The sequence below is a fragment of the Nematolebias whitei genome, chromosome 1 (genome assembly GCF_014905685.2).
Source record: "Nematolebias whitei isolate Nwh7 chromosome 1, NemWhi1, whole genome shotgun sequence".
NCBI lineage: Eukaryota > Metazoa > Chordata > Actinopteri > Cyprinodontiformes > Rivulidae > Nematolebias > Nematolebias whitei.
This window is the reverse complement of record NC_056498.1, coordinates 26,303,061-26,319,920: the sequence shown is the minus strand read 5'-3', so window position 1 is coordinate 26,319,920 and position 16,860 is coordinate 26,303,061. Positions and strand designations below refer to the sequence as shown.

Here is a 16,860-nt window from a genome sequence, read left to right as displayed (position 1 = left end):
TACAGCCAGTTTCTTCGGATCTGCTGTTGGACGGACTGCTACGAGATCCTTCCTGCCCAAAGCCATCAGCATCTAGAACAACTAATGAAACCAAGATGAGCTACAACAATTAATTTCCCTTTGAGATTAATAAAGTATTTTTGAATTTGAATTGAATTGAATTGAATTTTTACCACCCACTTGCCCTCAGTCAGAATTAGTTCTCACAGCACTATGGGGGGAGCGTTGTGTGATTGGTCAGAACTTTGTGTGCGTGTTTGTTTATGTAAAGTGGCTGTAGTCAGCTGACCACAGTGCAGCGTCCGCTGAGGAGCTGCTGGCCGAGGGCTTGAGAAAATACAATCATCGTAACAACCGTTCCTGTAAAAATGATAAAGTCAAATAAAACTTATAAAGATAGTTAAAGAACTCCTGGAAGGAGGTTGGACCATTTGTTGCACGCACACAGGAGACAGATGTCTTACATCTTGTTGAAGTATAACCAGGCCTTAAGACTTCAGAAACCTCGCAGCTCTTCAGTTAGGGGTGTCGAACTCAGTTACCAAAAGGAGCCAAAAGTTAAAAGCTTTGTCTGAGCCATGGGCCACTTTCAGCTGATACATTAACTCAAGTCAGATACCGGATATCTTTTCTTGGTTGCAGGTTCATGAACAAGAGTTTGATCTGTCTCACCTGACGTTCTTTTACTCTTTCCACATCAGAATCAGTAATGACAGAATGATCCAGGAGTCTTTCTGGATTCAAAGTTATCCAGCTGGCAAGAGAAGTCTAAACTAAATGATGTATTTATCAGTTTTTTTAAGAAAAAACTTAGAGATACAATATTTTGCATTATCATCTTGAGGGACCAGATTTGGACTGCGGCTCTTGAGTTTGACATATGTGATAGGGATAAGGGCCACTCTTTTAAGAACAGTAACGCTCATATTTTGGGCAGAGAAGACATGGTTTGAGAGGGGGAGAGTGAAGGAAGATGAATAGTAATGAGAAAGACTTCAAACAGAGAAGTTTTGTTGTCAGGTTTTAGTTTTGTAGATCCTACAATCCTGTTCCTCAGTCAGTTTCACTCCAGTTAGCACCTTCATGTGTGACCCGACCGGGACAACAAAGACCCCAATGACCCTCAAGATGGAGGGCAGGGAGAGTCATGTGCAGAAGTGAGTTCATCTCACATTAACGGAGCAACTTACTGCAGTTGTAAAGCTTTGAACGCTTCACTTTTTAGTTTGAATTGAGGAAACCTCTCAGATAAGAAGCAAGCTATCTCTTAAGAAACAAGAAAAGAAGTTCTGTCACCATTTTAAAAATCATGATCAGTATTTCTCCAGGAGTTCTAAAAAAATGAGTGGGGAAAATAAAAAAAAACAGCCAAAGTCCAAATAAGAGCATTAAAAAGCCTCCAGAAAGTTGTCTCTTTGGAAGCAAAGTGTAAAGAAGTGTGGATTGGTTGAACACTTTTGCACGCCACCGTGGATCAGCTGTGTTGTGAGCTTTAATCTCTGTGTTCTGTCAGATCAACGGACAAGTTCTGTACGGCCACAGTCATCAGAACGCCTCAGCTATAATCAAGAGTTCTCCGTCTAAAGTCAAAATCATCTTTATCAGGTATTTTTTTTTTTTAAGTAAACTAACAAAAAGAAACATTCTTGGCAAGAGCCGTGTTATATTTTTATATTTATAAGAAAACTAACATGAACCTCAGTTGTAGGGTTGTAAAATATTCACCAGAGGGCGCCATTGTTCCATGACAAACAATTAAATGTGAAGCCATATCAATGACAGTGACATGCAACACATCATTTCTAATGGAAGTTAGAGATTATTGTTAGCTTTTATTAAACTATTTTACTCTTAAAAACCTTTATTTGTTTCCCAAATGGTCTACTTCCTGCTAATTTTATTGTAAACTGTATATTCAGATAAAATCACAGCATGTTGCAGAAGTAGTGAGATCATACCTGGTTTTACCTTCGTCTCTAACAGAGACAGACTATCACCTCAGACTAAAGACAAGTTTGACCTCTGACCCTGGTTTAGTCTTTGCCAGGATCCCACTACTTAACCTCCCACTTAACTCGTATCCCAGTCCTCCTGGGAGAGACTCTTTGATCGGACGGAGGAAATTACCGTACGGTTGTAGAGGAGCAGCCTCTTATGAGTTCTGACTGTGAAACAGGAACACGGAGGCGCTGAACCAGATGGCTGTGGGACCTGAGAGGGAGCACGATGGAGACGCAGAGGAGCCCCACGCCGAGGTACGACTCTTCATCATCATCAACTTTATTTATAAAGCGCTTTAACACCAGCCACAGCTGAAGCAAAGTGCTGGACATCAGTAATAAATAAGATAAGAGAAAGCATACAAATAAAGAACTCTTCTCAGAGAACACAAGTGCTCCCAGTGGCTCCCATCATGCAGCTGTCAGGCTCACGCTGCCTAACTTTGGTTCGATCTGTTTCTCATGTGCGGAAATCAAGCGTCACGTTTTTAAGTTGTAACTGCGATCGCACACAAAGAGCTCAAATTAGTTTGAAGATTATTTCTGGACTGATTCCCACCAACCTAGAAACTTAACAAATTATTATTATATTTACATTTAACTGGAAGTGTACCAGTGGGCAATGAGCTCACCCGTGCCCATATCTTCCACTTAATGATCCTTTCAAAATAAACTACAACGACTTTGGGACGCTCCAAGTTCTTTTTTTTTTTTTTTTTTCCCAAGATGGACGTTGGGCGTAGTTGTACCTAAAAAAGTACCTCAACTAGAAAAAAAACAACTTGACGCGTCACTACCAGGCGCAAGGGGAAGGAAAACGAAAGAAGTTGTGATAGTCGCATTCATTCTTTGACATCTTTCTATTTTAAATTAACTTTGAATACTCAAAAGTCACAAATTGTGGTTTTCTCAATCGCAACAATAAACTACTGTTTTGTTTTATTATTTCATAATTAAATTAAAGGAATCAGAGCCTTGAGATGGACAGTCATAGTAACTTTTTCACGTCCAGACAGTGTTTGATGTGTCTCTCTCTGTGAGAATACCAGCAGTAAAAACTTTATTTACAAGTTTTCTGTATGTCAGTTGTCCAACCCAACATAAAACTCTCCCAACTCGTCTTCACAACTAGTCGTGTTTTTACAACACTGAGACCTTCTGACGGCAAACAAGGACACTGAAACCACTGAATAATGAAAACATGGAGTTTTTTTCAGCACTTTAGTTTCGTTTGCAACTTTTCAGGCCCTTGCACCAGAAACAAAATACACCGATAATGTAGGTGATGTGAAAAATCCAGGAATCAAAATGATCATTAAGACATTGAAGTCAAACATCGTCTGGCTGCTTGCAGCATATTTTACTATCACATCCTGTATGTTTTCACCCTATATAATTGTTTATTTTTATTTTTTTGTAAAGCTTAGTTGTTACAGACACGATTAGGCAGACAAACTGCTCAATTGTCCCGACGTGGAGCGAAGAGGGGACCTGGAAATAAGCTCCGTTTGTCTTGTGAGCTGGATAACTTGAAAACTAAGCACTCTGCCAACTTTCATTTTGGTGTGTAGCTGCATCTAGACCAGGGGTCTGCAACCTGTGCGATAAAAAGAGCCATTTTTGCCACTTTGCTTACTAATTATGATGTCCAGAGCCACAAAACCTGCTACAACTGTGTACTGTCAACTGGTGGCCTGTGGACCACTACAAGGTTTGTTGGAGATGGCTTTTCTGCTAATGGAGGTAATTTTATAAAATTAAAATAAAAAATGGCCAACTATTCTTAACATTTATTATATTTTTACACAAAAGAAAAGACCAGATTCATGTAAAGAAAGAAAAAATATATCATTTTTAACAATTTTATCAAAATTAAAACACTGAACTGTGCATGTGAGTTCTCAATTGTTGAAGAATTAAGTGTCCTACTTTAAAGCATAAAGTTAAAGACAGGCTAAAATTAGGATATCCAGTTACATTTTTAAAGAAAAATAATTTTGTTTACTTTGACTTTGTTTTTTTGTGTTTTACTCTTAGTGTTTTCAAAGTTACTCACCATGTTCCTTCAAAGGAACTTGTCTTGAAGATATTCCAAAACATCCTGGTGGTTTTGAGAGAAAGATCACGCCGAGAGACTGGAAGTCGACTTAAGAAAGTGGCTAAAGAACTACTAGCATGATGTAGTCCACATGTTCTGCTCCTTGTATTTGTACTAACCTTCACATATTTGAAAATGACAGGGAATCTGCTGAAACTAGCCGCTTTCATTGTTTGTAATAATTTAAATAAAATTCAGTTTTAGTTTTAGTTTTGGTCAAAGCCTGAAAGAGCCGCTGCAGAGGAACCAAAGAGCCACATGTGGCCCCAGAGCCACAGGTTGCAGACCCCTGGTCTAGACGTAAGAAAGTTCTGTATCAAAAATTGGGTTGCCATGGCGAAATCCAAGATGGCCACACCATCGGTATGTAAACCGGCCACCCCGATTATTCGATGAAACTGCGCTTCCTAGTTTTTATATGGCTTAAAAGTATAGCTTCCTCGAATAACTGAGGTGGCCATAGATTAATCTTCGGTGACCCCCTGGCTCCACCATTGCACCTGCTGGTGAAATAAGATGCTCCTGCGCTCATCAGGATCCATCGCTCAGCACGGCCTCATACAAGCAAAACAAACCACCTCTGTTGTTCTTCACGGTGTAACTCCCTCCCACCTGCATGTCTCACACCAGAAACATTCAGGTTTACTTGCATTCCCTGTTCAGTTCCAGTCCAGAAAAACACTCATCTTGAAAACGACAAACATTCACTAATAAAATCCTTCCATCGACGAGGGGCGTCTGCATACAGCTTGTTTTTATGGATTGAAAGTGTCTTTGTTAGGTTTGTCTGTTAGATTCTTTGATTGTGCCGCTTTTCTTAAGAGAATACCTTACAGCTCTTAAATGCAGCTGCTCGATTTATTTAACTTTTAATTAGACGTTTTTACTTTTATTTACATCAAATTTTAACATTTTGACAATATGTATTGTAAAAAAATACCTTAAAAAGCAAGATATTGGTTCTAGTTTGTATCTTTTAACCCAGTACTAACTGTCTTCTGTTCTCCACCAGCCAAAACCAACTGCAGCTGACGATGACGACTCTTCAAAACATGCTCACCCCGTTGTAAATGTGAGATGCACTACCTGAACGCACCCCCCACAACCCCCACACACACACACACACACACAGCAGCTTTTGAACCAACACATAAAGACATTCAGAAGGAGGAGGGCCTAGAGGCAAAGCAGTAATAAGAAGGTGTTCAAATATAATGATGATGATAATAATAATAAAAGCACCACGGGGCATGATGGAGAACTTCCAGAGAAACAGACAGGAACTGTCAAGTTTGACCAGCTGCCAAAAGAAGATATGGGAAGTTATAAAGAAAACTGGAAAAGTAAACAAAACGGTTAGTGAACGGAAGAAAGGAACACAGAGGAACTTAAGGGTTCAATTCAGACAATAAGTATATATATATATATTTTTTTGCCTATAGAATCGCCATAGTTCAAGCTTTTTAAAGTGTATTGTTCGATCTTTTGAGTTCCACTGGCACAAACTAGTAGCACAAAGTTCCCCGAGGAGCCAACTACCTGCTGACCTCCGGTCTGTAGAGTTTTTGTTAACAACCTCACGCATACAGTCGCTCATTCATGTAAGGGCTTTAAACTCTCTGTGAACCAAAAATGGAAAAAACTTGGAGAAATTTAAATGATGCAACATGCAACTGGAGATAATACTTGTTAGTCAGACCAGGTTTCACTCGCTGTTGCAACTCTTTGCTTCACACACTTTTATTCTGATACACAAACGGTACGATCTTACTGGAAAGAGTTAATGATAGAATGCCCCCCACCGCAGGAAGATGGAGGACCTGTTGACCAGACCACAGAGTCTGGAGTTGAGATCCAGAATATATCTGAAGTGATGGGACACACTGGAAAGGTATAAAAACCAAACAATGAAGACAGATGTGAAAGTCTTTGCTAATGAAATCTTGTTGTGCAGGAGTTCGATCAACTCTCAGCTGTAAATGGAGAATCGGTGCTCGGATACGTTGTTGAAAAGGTAAGTTGTGTCAAAAAATAATTCTTACAACTTCAAAAGATCTAAGGCACCGACTGCAATATTCCAGATATTTTAGTCCTCCGTCATGGAGCGAAGAGGGGAATTAGAAATAGCCTCCATCCATCTGTTCAAAATCCAAGATGGCTGCCACCATATATGTGTATACGTAAACCATGTGAACTAAATATTTTGAAAAAAAAAAGGCAGCATGCCAACTGCATATAGGCGTGAGAAAGCTCAGTACCGGTATCTAAAATTGAGTTGGCACTTCAAAATCCAACATGGCCACCATCATATGTGTGTGTGTGTGTGTAACAGGCCACTCTTATTATTTGAGACAGCCATGTTTCTAGTCTTCATATTACCTACAAGTATGGTTTCCTCATAAATGAGAATAACGCTGTTATCGGCATGGTATCGGTATTGGCCGATATTAGTGAGTAAATGTCATGAATAAATTTGACATTAAACATAATCCAAGTTAAAGTGTTACATCATTTTCAGCCCCCTTTTTGGCATCTGCATTTGGTAGCAGGCCAAACTGACAAAGACCATGCAGAATAATTTAGTATTTTAATTCCATAGCAGAGTCTGTGTAGTCTCTGTAAGTAGGTGTAGGGGGGGAAAAAAATCAGTATTGTTATTGGTTATCGGCCAAATAAGTTTTAACATATTGTCATATCAGATATCGTCCAATAATCCAATATCGTGCATCCCTACTAAAAACATTAAAGTTTACCTGCATTCTTTGTTCAACTCAATTCAGTTTATTTATATAGCTCCAAGTCACAGCAGAAGTTATCTCAGGGCACTGAACAGAAACATTCATATACATAAAAATTCAATTACCGGTAGTAACATTGTTTTTCTTAGGTTGGGTAGGGTAGCAGGGTGTAGCTAATTCTAGTCCAGAAAAACACTAATCTAGAAAACTACAAACATTCACTATTCCAAACCCTCAGCAATGAGGGACATCAGTGTACCACTTGTTCTAAATAAGAATTTGTTTTCTTTGTTTAACGAAAAATCATGGCTCATATATTCTAACAAACATTGAAGTACCATGTAGTACCACTAGGGGGTGATAATGTTCATTTGAACCACATATTTAACTACTGGACGTCTTTTCTGGTATTTTGCTTCTTATGTGAGGAGATTCCTTAGCTTGGCTAAAGATATTCCCCAAATAATCAATTATTTTTTAACCGTTACATGCCCGCACCATGTTTGGGTTTTTTTTGCGTGTGTGTAAAACTTTACTTTTTCCTCTGTTATGAATCTTTTTAACACTAGATCAAAGTTTAATAGCAAAAAGCTAAAGATAAAGAAAGACAGTTGTAGAAAATGTAAAATCAGTTCCTATGTGGTTTCTTTCTGCGGCATTACGTCAAAGTTTCTTCACAAACGCAAAAAATATGTATTTTGGAAAGCGTTCTGTAAAGTCAAGTTTTCTGGCCCAACACAGCAGAAAGTTTTTGTTTTTAAACCTCTCTGGAGAATTAAAAGAAAGGGCCAAAGTCTGATATGAATTTCCCTGCTGAGTAAAGCTAACGGTCCAGTCAGGCTAAACTTGTCTACACGAGACTCTGTCCTTCTGGTCTCTCCAGTCAACTTGTCCAGACAGAGGGAGCTCAGAGGGACTCTCCATCAGCCTTCCCAGCATGCCAAGCACAACCTCCAGTACCTTAAGTCAACTAGAGGCAGAAACCGTCACAAGTGAGTCGACAGTTTCACAAGAGAAATGTCATTTTCTGTAAAAATAACTTTGAACACTGACCATCAAAAATTTGCTTAAAAGGCAGAAAATGAGTTGAAAATTAATAAAAATTGACTAAAATTATTACAATAATAGCTAGAAGTATCAAAAAGTTAGCTAAAAGCTAAATGTAGCAAAATACATGTTAAAAGCAGCAAAATGTTAGCTGAAACCAACAGGCAAAAGGCAAGCTAAAAGTATCAGCCAGCTAAAAACGAAATGTTAAAAGGCTAACTAAAAGTTTCAAAGGACTAGGTAGAATCTAAATGTAACGAAAAGGCTGGCTTAATGCCAAAAGTACTAAAATGTTAGCTAACAGTATCATAAGGCTAACTAGAAGCTAAATGTAGCAATAGGCTAGCTAAAAGCTAAGAGTAACAAATAGCTGGCTAAAAGTATCATAAGGCTAGGCTAAGCATAGCTATAGATTGGCTAACAGCTAAGAGTAATAAATAGCTGGCTAAAAACATTAAGGCTAACTAGAAGCTAAATGTAGCAATAGGCTGGCTAAAAACTAAGAGTAAAAAAAGCTGGCTAAAAGTATCAAAGGGCTAGTTAGCAGCTAAAGGTAACAAAAGGCTTGCAAAATGCCAAATTTACTAAAATCTTAGCTAAAAATTTCAAAAGGATAGCTAGAAGCTAAAAGTAAGAAAAGGCTGGTGAAAAGCTAAGAGTGACAAAAAGATGACTAAATGTATCAAAGGGCTAGTTAGAAGCTAAAAGTCACAAATGGCTAACACAATGTCGAATGGTAAATGGACTGTGCTTATATAGCGCCTTTCTATCTTATCAAAAATACTCAAAGTGCTTTACACTACATTCATTTACTAAAACATTAGCTGAAAGTATCAAAAGTCTAGCTAGAAGCTAACAGTAACAAAAGGCTGGTGAAAAGCTAAAAGTAGAAAAAGCTAACTTTAAAGTAACAAAAAGATGGCTATAAGTATCAAAGGGCTAGCTAGTAGCTAAAATAATAAAAGGCTGGTTGAATCAACATTCACAGTATGAATAAAACTTCTGCTAACCGGATCAAACAACTGACCGCCTGCTGCAGGTCTCAGCCGCTCGTCCACCCCGTCCACTCTGACCTGCGACCCCGCGACCTGTCCCATCATCCCCGGCTGTGAGACCACCATTGAAATCTCCAAAGGCCACACGGGCCTGGGCCTGAGCATCGTGGGAGGCTGTGACACCCTGCTGGTACGAGACGGTGAATTAGGCTTTAACCTCCTCTCACCAGGTTTATATAAAGGAGTTTGATTAACTTGTATGAAAGAAAGCTCAAATGTTTTAACATTACTGTGACTGTACCTCCCAGATATAATACTTATCACCATAAATTTAGTCTGAAAGAGCTGTGGCAGCTCAGGAATGTAGGAGACGATGTTGTCACAGCTTTCCTCCTGCTGCTGTCGTCCTCTCAGCCCATCCTTTCTGTCTGTTCAGTCAGGCTTAGGGGGGTCAGTACATCTGACAAACCTGGAATTCAACCTTTGGACCCCAAATTACACCCTGAAATGCACAGAAGTTATTTCCCCAAGTCATTCAAAAAACTTGTGTTTTCTCCTTCAATAAAGGTTTATTTCTACAAATAACACCCTGAATAAACACTAAATTGGTGCTTCTTGTCCTTCACATCTTTGCTTTTGTCTCAGGGGGCCATCATCATTCATGAAGTTTATGAAGAAGGAGCCGCCTCCAAAGATGGCCGACTGTGGGCAGGGGACCAGATCCTGGAGGTACCTGTCAGATACGACTAGCGTGGCACGTTTGTCCCAGATGAGATACAAAGAGATGTACCCGAGGAGTTTAAACATTTCTAAAATTTGAGGATCAAAACGTTTGATAGGGGAAATCTAACAGATGAAAGTTTTGTTACAAGCAGCAACACAGCAGTGAAAGGTTACCATAGAAAATTGGCTTGACATGTCAAAATCCAAGATGGCCACCACTGACACCACCATCAACCTAGCTACCCCATCATTAGAGGAAACTATGCTGTCTAGTTTTTATATTGTGTATAGTTTCCTTGGGTGGCTGGTGGGGTGGACAAAGATTAATTTATGGTGGTCAAGGTCACCATTGGCCACCCCATGGCTCCGCCATTGCGCAGGCTGGTCGATAAAACTGCTCTCTTCGCACATTAGGATCTGTCACTCTGCTCTGACTCGGACAGACAAAAACCCTCCCTCTTTTCTTACACACAGTGTAAAAGGCCCTGCCTACTCCATCCGAAGTGGCGAAATCGACTCGTTGATGTAGTTGCGTGACAAAAATCACGTCATTTTGTTCTCGGAACAGCTTCGCCTGCCCCTTCTCGACACAAAGCCCAGGCTGAACTTTTTCTCACAGGCATATACGCCAGTGGTGTTGTCTACATTTTTGTAGTGGGTATACTCTGCTTAGAAACCAAAGTACACATGTTAATACTATGTAATCGTCAATTTATTTTGATTTTTAAACATATTGAACATTTCAAAATTTTTCTGATGCTTATATTTGAATAAATGTACAAGAAACTTTGTACCACAGTTGACTTTGTATTAAAAACATGTTATAGAATTTATAAAACGGTGTCAAAGCAAAACATGTTCAAGTATTAAGTAGTAAGTACAGAAGTATTAATTATACAAAAACATGGTGAACTAACTCAACGTGTCTGTAAAATGTTCCAATAGTGTTGACAATGATACAAGTCCATGTCATGTATCATTGTCAATGATAAGTGACATGGACTCGTATCAATGGGCACTTTTAAGTGGGTATACTGACATTTTCTAGTTTATGTAGTGGTTATACTCCGTATACCTGCGTATTACATAGACTACACCACTTGTATACGCCAAGTATTGTGTGATTGGTCAGATGTTTGTGGATGTGTTCGTCAATGTGGAAATATGCTCGGGCATTCATGTGCACGACTCTTCAAACACACTAAATTAGTCCAATGGTCAAAAACTCCTGGACGGAGATCACGCTGATGTGTACGGAGGAGCCGGACCCTTAACTCCTACCCACATGAATATCTTGCACCAAAAACATTAAGGTCTTTTTGCATTTCCTGTACAATTTTAGTCATCTAGAAATCTACAAACGTTCACTATTCAAACCCCTCAGCGACGGGGGACATCGGCGTACCGCTTGTATGAACACTGAGAAGTTAAATGTGTGGGCTCAACTTGGATGTGTCCTCCCTTTGACCCAAAGCTTTGTCCCAGAGGGGCAGCGTTCAGGACTGGAGTCATTGTAGCTCGCTCAGCAGACCTGAGCTGAAAGGCACCCACCATTATGACTTAATTACCCCCCACTATTCATTTTCTGTCTGAAGGCGATTGTGTTTAGAAAGTAAGGTCAGAGAGGCAAAGTGTGTGTGGGGGAGCACTTTCCCATTGAACAACCATGCCGTTAGCTGCTCTGGGAAAAATTCCTCACATGTCCAAAATGAAAGCTAATGTGCTATTAACCCCTTTTTATTGTGGTAATAAACAAAACTGGTGGACTTCAGTTAAAGTGGCTACTTGAGTTTCTCAGAGTTGTGCAGGGAGGGGGTCTCTGTGGTTGTTTTGTTGTCTTCTGACATCTAATTTCTGTACATCCATCTCTATCGCCCTCAAACTGTTTTGGCATAAATTTAGGCTTTTAGCACTTTTTATAATCCTCTTCCTGTGATGTACGTCCACATCTTAAGAAAAAGGACAGCTCAGCTGTGTTGTGACATGCCAGGTTTGCCTTGAAGAGTTTTTTTGTGTGTATCTCATAGGTAAACAACATCGACCTGCGAGCAGCCAGCCATGACGAAGCCATCAACGTGCTGCGGCAGACCCCGCAGAAGGTTCGGCTCACGGTCTACAGGGACGAAGCTCAGTACAAGGAGGAGGATCTGTGGGACTCCTTCACCGTCGAGTTGCACAAGAAGCCCGGCCAGGGTTTGGGTCTGAGCATTGTGGGGAGAAGGTGAGAGATATTTACCGTTAGCGTGATGGTTAATGCGTCATTGCGCAATAAATGGGACCTTTTATTTGTAGGGCTGGAAGAGCCGGTACAGATGAAAAGATCCAAGCTACTTTCTTTCTGGTATCGGATCCCAACATTGGAGTTTAAATATACCAACACCGGGCTGGCACAGTATATAAAATAAATATTATAGGATTATAAATGTTCACAGTATCAACCGTGAAAAGGTCTGAAAAGACTGATAAACCCAAATCCATCATATTCCATGTGTCATACATCAAGGGCCATTCAACGCTCAGTGGGCAACAGTTAATAAAAGCCAACAACTTAGACAATCCAGCACTTTTTGTCCTTATCTAAATTTAATTTACAATTTTAAATCCAGTTTTATTTGAAATTAATTCATTGTCAGATGGACTGAGTTGTATAGTCCTGTCATAGATTATGTAAACAGTAGTCCCTCGATATTTGGCAGTTCGACTTTCGTGGACTCACTCTTTCACGGGTTTTCAAAGTAAGATTGTACACAACACATGATTGGTGATGGTGAAAGACAGACCCCGCCCCCTCCTTTCTCTTTCTGAGGCGGTCTGTCTGTTCACCAGATCAGATGAATAAATGTAGAATATCAGAAAAATAAGAGTGAATCAGTTTTTAAAAAGAGAGAGTGGCTGAGCGCGGCTAAGTGAAGCTCACTCAGAAAAACGACAGACCTTCTCGCCCCCTCCTTTCTCTTTCTGAGGCTTTGTGACAGAGAGCCTCAGAAAGAGAAAGGAGTGTGCGGGGGGGTGGGGGGGAGTTTGTCCTATACCTGAGTGAGCTGCACAAGCGGCATGGAGTATTTATTTAATATAATCAAGCGAGACCCGAAACGAGCTTTTGGCACAGCCCAAAGCAGGCCAGGCCACCAGGAAATGTCCCGGTGCTCCCAATGACTAGTCCATTGTCGAGAGCGTTGAGAGAGTTTAGAACATTGTAAGAGTGTGGGAAGGGTTTGTAAAACCTTAAAATATATATAAATACTAAAATAAATATAGCGTCCCTACTTGGTGGATTTTCACCTGTCACGGGGGTGTCCGGAACGTTAACCCCGCAATAAGTGAGGGACTACTGTATAACATCACCACTCCGACAGACAAATTTGTTATATTAGTTTTTTTTAACTTTCTCTTACAGATGTTTTTTTTTCTGTTTTAAGATCTAGTTTTATTTTAAATGAGCTCACCAGTGGGCCAGGTGTGGCCTCAGGGCCGCCAGTTGAATAGCCCTGCTCTACATACTGCTAATAGAGATTTATGGACACTCCATGTCCACTCCTGATTTAGATTAAAGTTGCCAACATGGCAAAGCACACAGAATTGTGAGGATTAGAAGGAAAGAGAAGAAAGAAAGTGAGAACTGTGTGGTTCTGTCACGACTAATGTAATTATTACAAAAGTCTAAAATTATTATTATCATTTCGTGTTTTTCTAATATCCCATAGCTGTAGTTTATAATTGTTTTTGTTTATTTCATTTGGATGTGTTTGGTGAGGTTGTTTCATAATGAGACTGAAGTCAATCAAAAAGGCATTTAGAGTTAAACTGCTGCGATAAATCCAAACTTTGAGTTTATTTATATCACAGGTAAAAATACAAGAAGCAAAAAAATGTCACATTCGCCCACTTGTCTGTTCCAGACTCTCTGAGGTGGCAAGTCCAGGTGATGCTCCAACTGTATCGTCTTTTCATATTTATATATACTTTGAGTTCACCCCTTTCTTTCCACGAGTGGTTCCACTTCACTTCAAACTCTGGTCCTCTACCAGAACTGGGAGCTTCAGGGTTCTGCTCAGTATCTGCAGGAGCCACTCCTCCTGTTCGGGGGTCATGATCCCGAGCGCTTCAGTGACCACTGAAACCACTGAAGGGCTTGACTCTCCGCATCTTTAATTCTTTAGCTTCTCCTGCTCCTCCTGTTTGACGGTCACCTCTGCTTGGTTGTGGTGGTGCTGCTGACTTTGGAGCAGGACGTGCGGGGTTCAAACCTCGGTGGAGCCAACCAGTGACCTCCGTGTGATGACTGAGAGACCGAAATGATTCAGTGCTGCCTCAGATTAAGTCAAGTCAAATTTATTTATAATGCACATTTAAAACAGCAGCTGGTACCAAAGTGCTTAACAATAAGATCAATGCAGTAAATACAAATAATAGGATGTGACTAAAAGCATAAAAAATTAAACACAAAAACAATGAAATAGTAAATCAAATCTCACTGTGTTAATAAATGTCTGTGAAAACAGGTGTGTTTTCAAGAGAGATATAAAAGCAGGGAGTGAAGTAGCCTGTCTAATGTTGAGGGCAGATTGTTCCAAAGTTTAGGGCCAATAACTGAAAAAGCCTGATCTCCTCTGAGCTTCAACCAAAAGTAGCTGGTCAGATGGTGTCAGCGCCCAAGAAGGAACATATGGTTGAAGTAGGTCAGCGTGCAAGGCCATTAATGCACTTAAAGGTCAACAGGAGAATCTTAAAATCAATTCTGATACGCACAGAGAGCCAGTGAAGGGAGGACAAAACTGGTGAAATATGCTCAAACCTACGAGTTCCTGTTAATAGCTGAGCTGCAGTATTTTGGACAAACGAGACGCGAAACAAGGTCTTCATCAGATGTTATGGAGAGAAGTGGGCTCCTGGTTCATCAGTACGCATTTAAATAACCATTAATGCAAAAACGTTTTTAACCTCAAGCCCAAACCTCATTGGTTTAGTGGAAGTACTGGCTCCCTATATGATACTAACTGTTATCGCATACTTTGGTCTCAGTGTCGTAGACTCGTATTAGATACAAGGAATGTAAGAATTATTTGTAACTGCAGTCTTTCTATTTTCTTTTCAATGCAGATCGAGGGATCACAGGTAACCATCTGCTTATTTATATAAGATGTTGAGGAAGCTGCGCAAATAATGAGAAGCGTTAAAATTAGTGACTTACATGCACTAAAGACAAAACTCACAAATGTGTGGGTTTTATTTACAATACGCATAAATGTGTGCCTATTTCTTGTAACCCTAAATTTACTGTATATAGGAGTGCAAATGTTTATTGTGAGATCCAAAAGGCTGAACAGCAGCTTCAGTTGTACGCTTCTGCCTTTCTGCTGCTCATGTGCAAAACTCTTAAAAAGCCATAAAGAATGGGAACTGCTGAGGCGACCTAAAAAAAGAAACAACGCCTGGTTGAAAAGGAAAAGTGTGAGGTAGCACTTAGTGGTGAGGAGCTGTGACAGCCAAGTGTCTCTGGCTCAGGATGTTGAGTTGGATCAAGCTGCGCCGCTTCACGGTGTCTGATCGTCTTCATCCACGTGGAGATTGACGCCCGAACCGTGCATTTTGGAGGAACAAGGTTTTAGTGATCCATTGGTGGCGCTCCTCAACAATTACAATTTGTAAAAAATGCTCTGAATCCTTGGTGCGATGCTAATCGGCTTCATTTCTCCATTTTATCCACCAGGAGCGACACGGGGGTGTTCGTGTCCGATGTGGTGAAAGGAGGCCTAGTGGATGCCGACGGTCGGTTGATGCAGGGCGACCAGATTCTGTCGGTCAACGGGGAAGACGTGCGGTCGGCCACTCAGGAGGCCGTTGCCGCCTTGCTCAAGGTGGCTCAGCTCAAACAGTAAAATCCTGCCTTGGCTGAGCAGCTGGGTTTAACGCTGACCCTTGTGTTGCAGTGCTGTGTGGGACCAATCAAGATCGAAATGGGGAGATTTAAGGCAGGCCCCTTCCACTCTGAAAGAAGGTTTTCTCAGAGCAGTCAGGTGATTCAGCTCAACTTTAACATGGACTGAGGATCCATTTTCTTCAATTCCCTGACATTAAACAAGCTCTTGATGTTCTGGTTTCAGATTAGTGACACAGGCAGCTCCAAGGTGGCCCATCTCTCTGGTTTGGACTCGGGAAGTCTTCATGGCGATTCAGACAAACTAAGCAAAAGTCCGGAGCGTAAGGGCTATAAGACTGCAGATATTCACCAACGATGGTCAAAAGCTACAACGCAGAGTGACCCATTCTAAGCCCAGTTCTTTCTACCACCCTGACAGCTGCAGAGCACCAGGACATCAGAACTGTGGAGCTCACCAAAGGTCCCGGTGATTCTCTGGGCATCAGTATCGCGGGTGGACTTGGCAGCCCTCTGGGGGATATACCCATCTTCATCGCCATGATGAATCCTGCTGGCCTGGCTGCTCAGACGCAACTCAAGGTACGAGATTCACGTCTCTTCTTGTGGAATACCCTTCTCCTTCGACCTTCAGCAGAGTGTGAAAACAAGGAATTTGCATATTTCTAATTCTTGTGTTGTTTGGGTTAAGGCAGAAAATCTCAGTTATGCAGCACATAACTCCAAAGTTACGTGCTGCATAACTGACGGTCTCAGAAGGTCTTCAGCCTTCAGCCTTTAGGCAGCGGCCTTCGCTCCGACAATAGCACTCGCCAGGGTTACTAAAAATATCTCCCTATGCAATATGTGACATACAAGTATTTCACTGTCAGGAAAACAGAACTTGAAGAACAATACAATACAATACAGTGCTGTAGTCCTGGTTTGAGCTGATAAAAAAACCAACAGAAAATGTTATCTAAGGAGCATTGTTGTTACAGGACTTGCAATGCCTCATATGCAAGGTATTTAGTTGTTGTCTGCCTGTCTGACTTGTAATATGTCAGGCGCAGTAGGCTGTAGTTCACCAATCTTTATAATTCAACACAAACAAATAATATGAGGCTAAGTGGCAGGTAATATTTTAAAAACACTCAAGATCACAAAAATACCATCACCATCCTGGCATTCTCTACCTGGAGTATAAAAACAATCTAAAAGTGGTTTATATCGAATTTAGAACTTTTTCATTTTTAAAGAACATTTTCACCTTTGAAAAGTAGAGTAAAAGAACTGATCGCTAACGGTTAACACTGACTAACACCGGCTAACACTGGCTAACACTGACTAACACTGGCTAACACTGGCTAACACTGACTAACACTGGCTAACACCGGCTAAC

At 40.6% G+C, this 16,860-nt stretch overlaps 1 protein-coding gene across 1 annotated transcript in view; it reads left to right on the top strand.

The window, feature by feature from the left end:
- LOC119421943 (multiple PDZ domain protein) overlaps positions 1-16,860 on the top strand; it is a gene marked incomplete in the record, with an annotated part of 93,432 nt that overhangs the window by 70,528 nt on the left and 6,044 nt on the right. Inside the window, 14 exon segments of the mRNA XM_037689629.1 lie at positions 1,514-1,605; positions 2,177-2,255; positions 5,111-5,170; positions 5,906-5,989; positions 6,053-6,112; positions 7,720-7,828; positions 8,923-9,068; positions 9,524-9,607; positions 11,629-11,822; positions 14,702-14,716; positions 15,312-15,459; positions 15,532-15,618; positions 15,706-15,802; positions 15,901-16,061. Coding sequence (XP_037545557.1) covers positions 1,514-1,605; positions 2,177-2,255; positions 5,111-5,170; positions 5,906-5,989; positions 6,053-6,112; positions 7,720-7,828; positions 8,923-9,068; positions 9,524-9,607; positions 11,629-11,822; positions 14,702-14,716; positions 15,312-15,459; positions 15,532-15,618; positions 15,706-15,802; positions 15,901-16,061 — 1,416 coding nt within the window.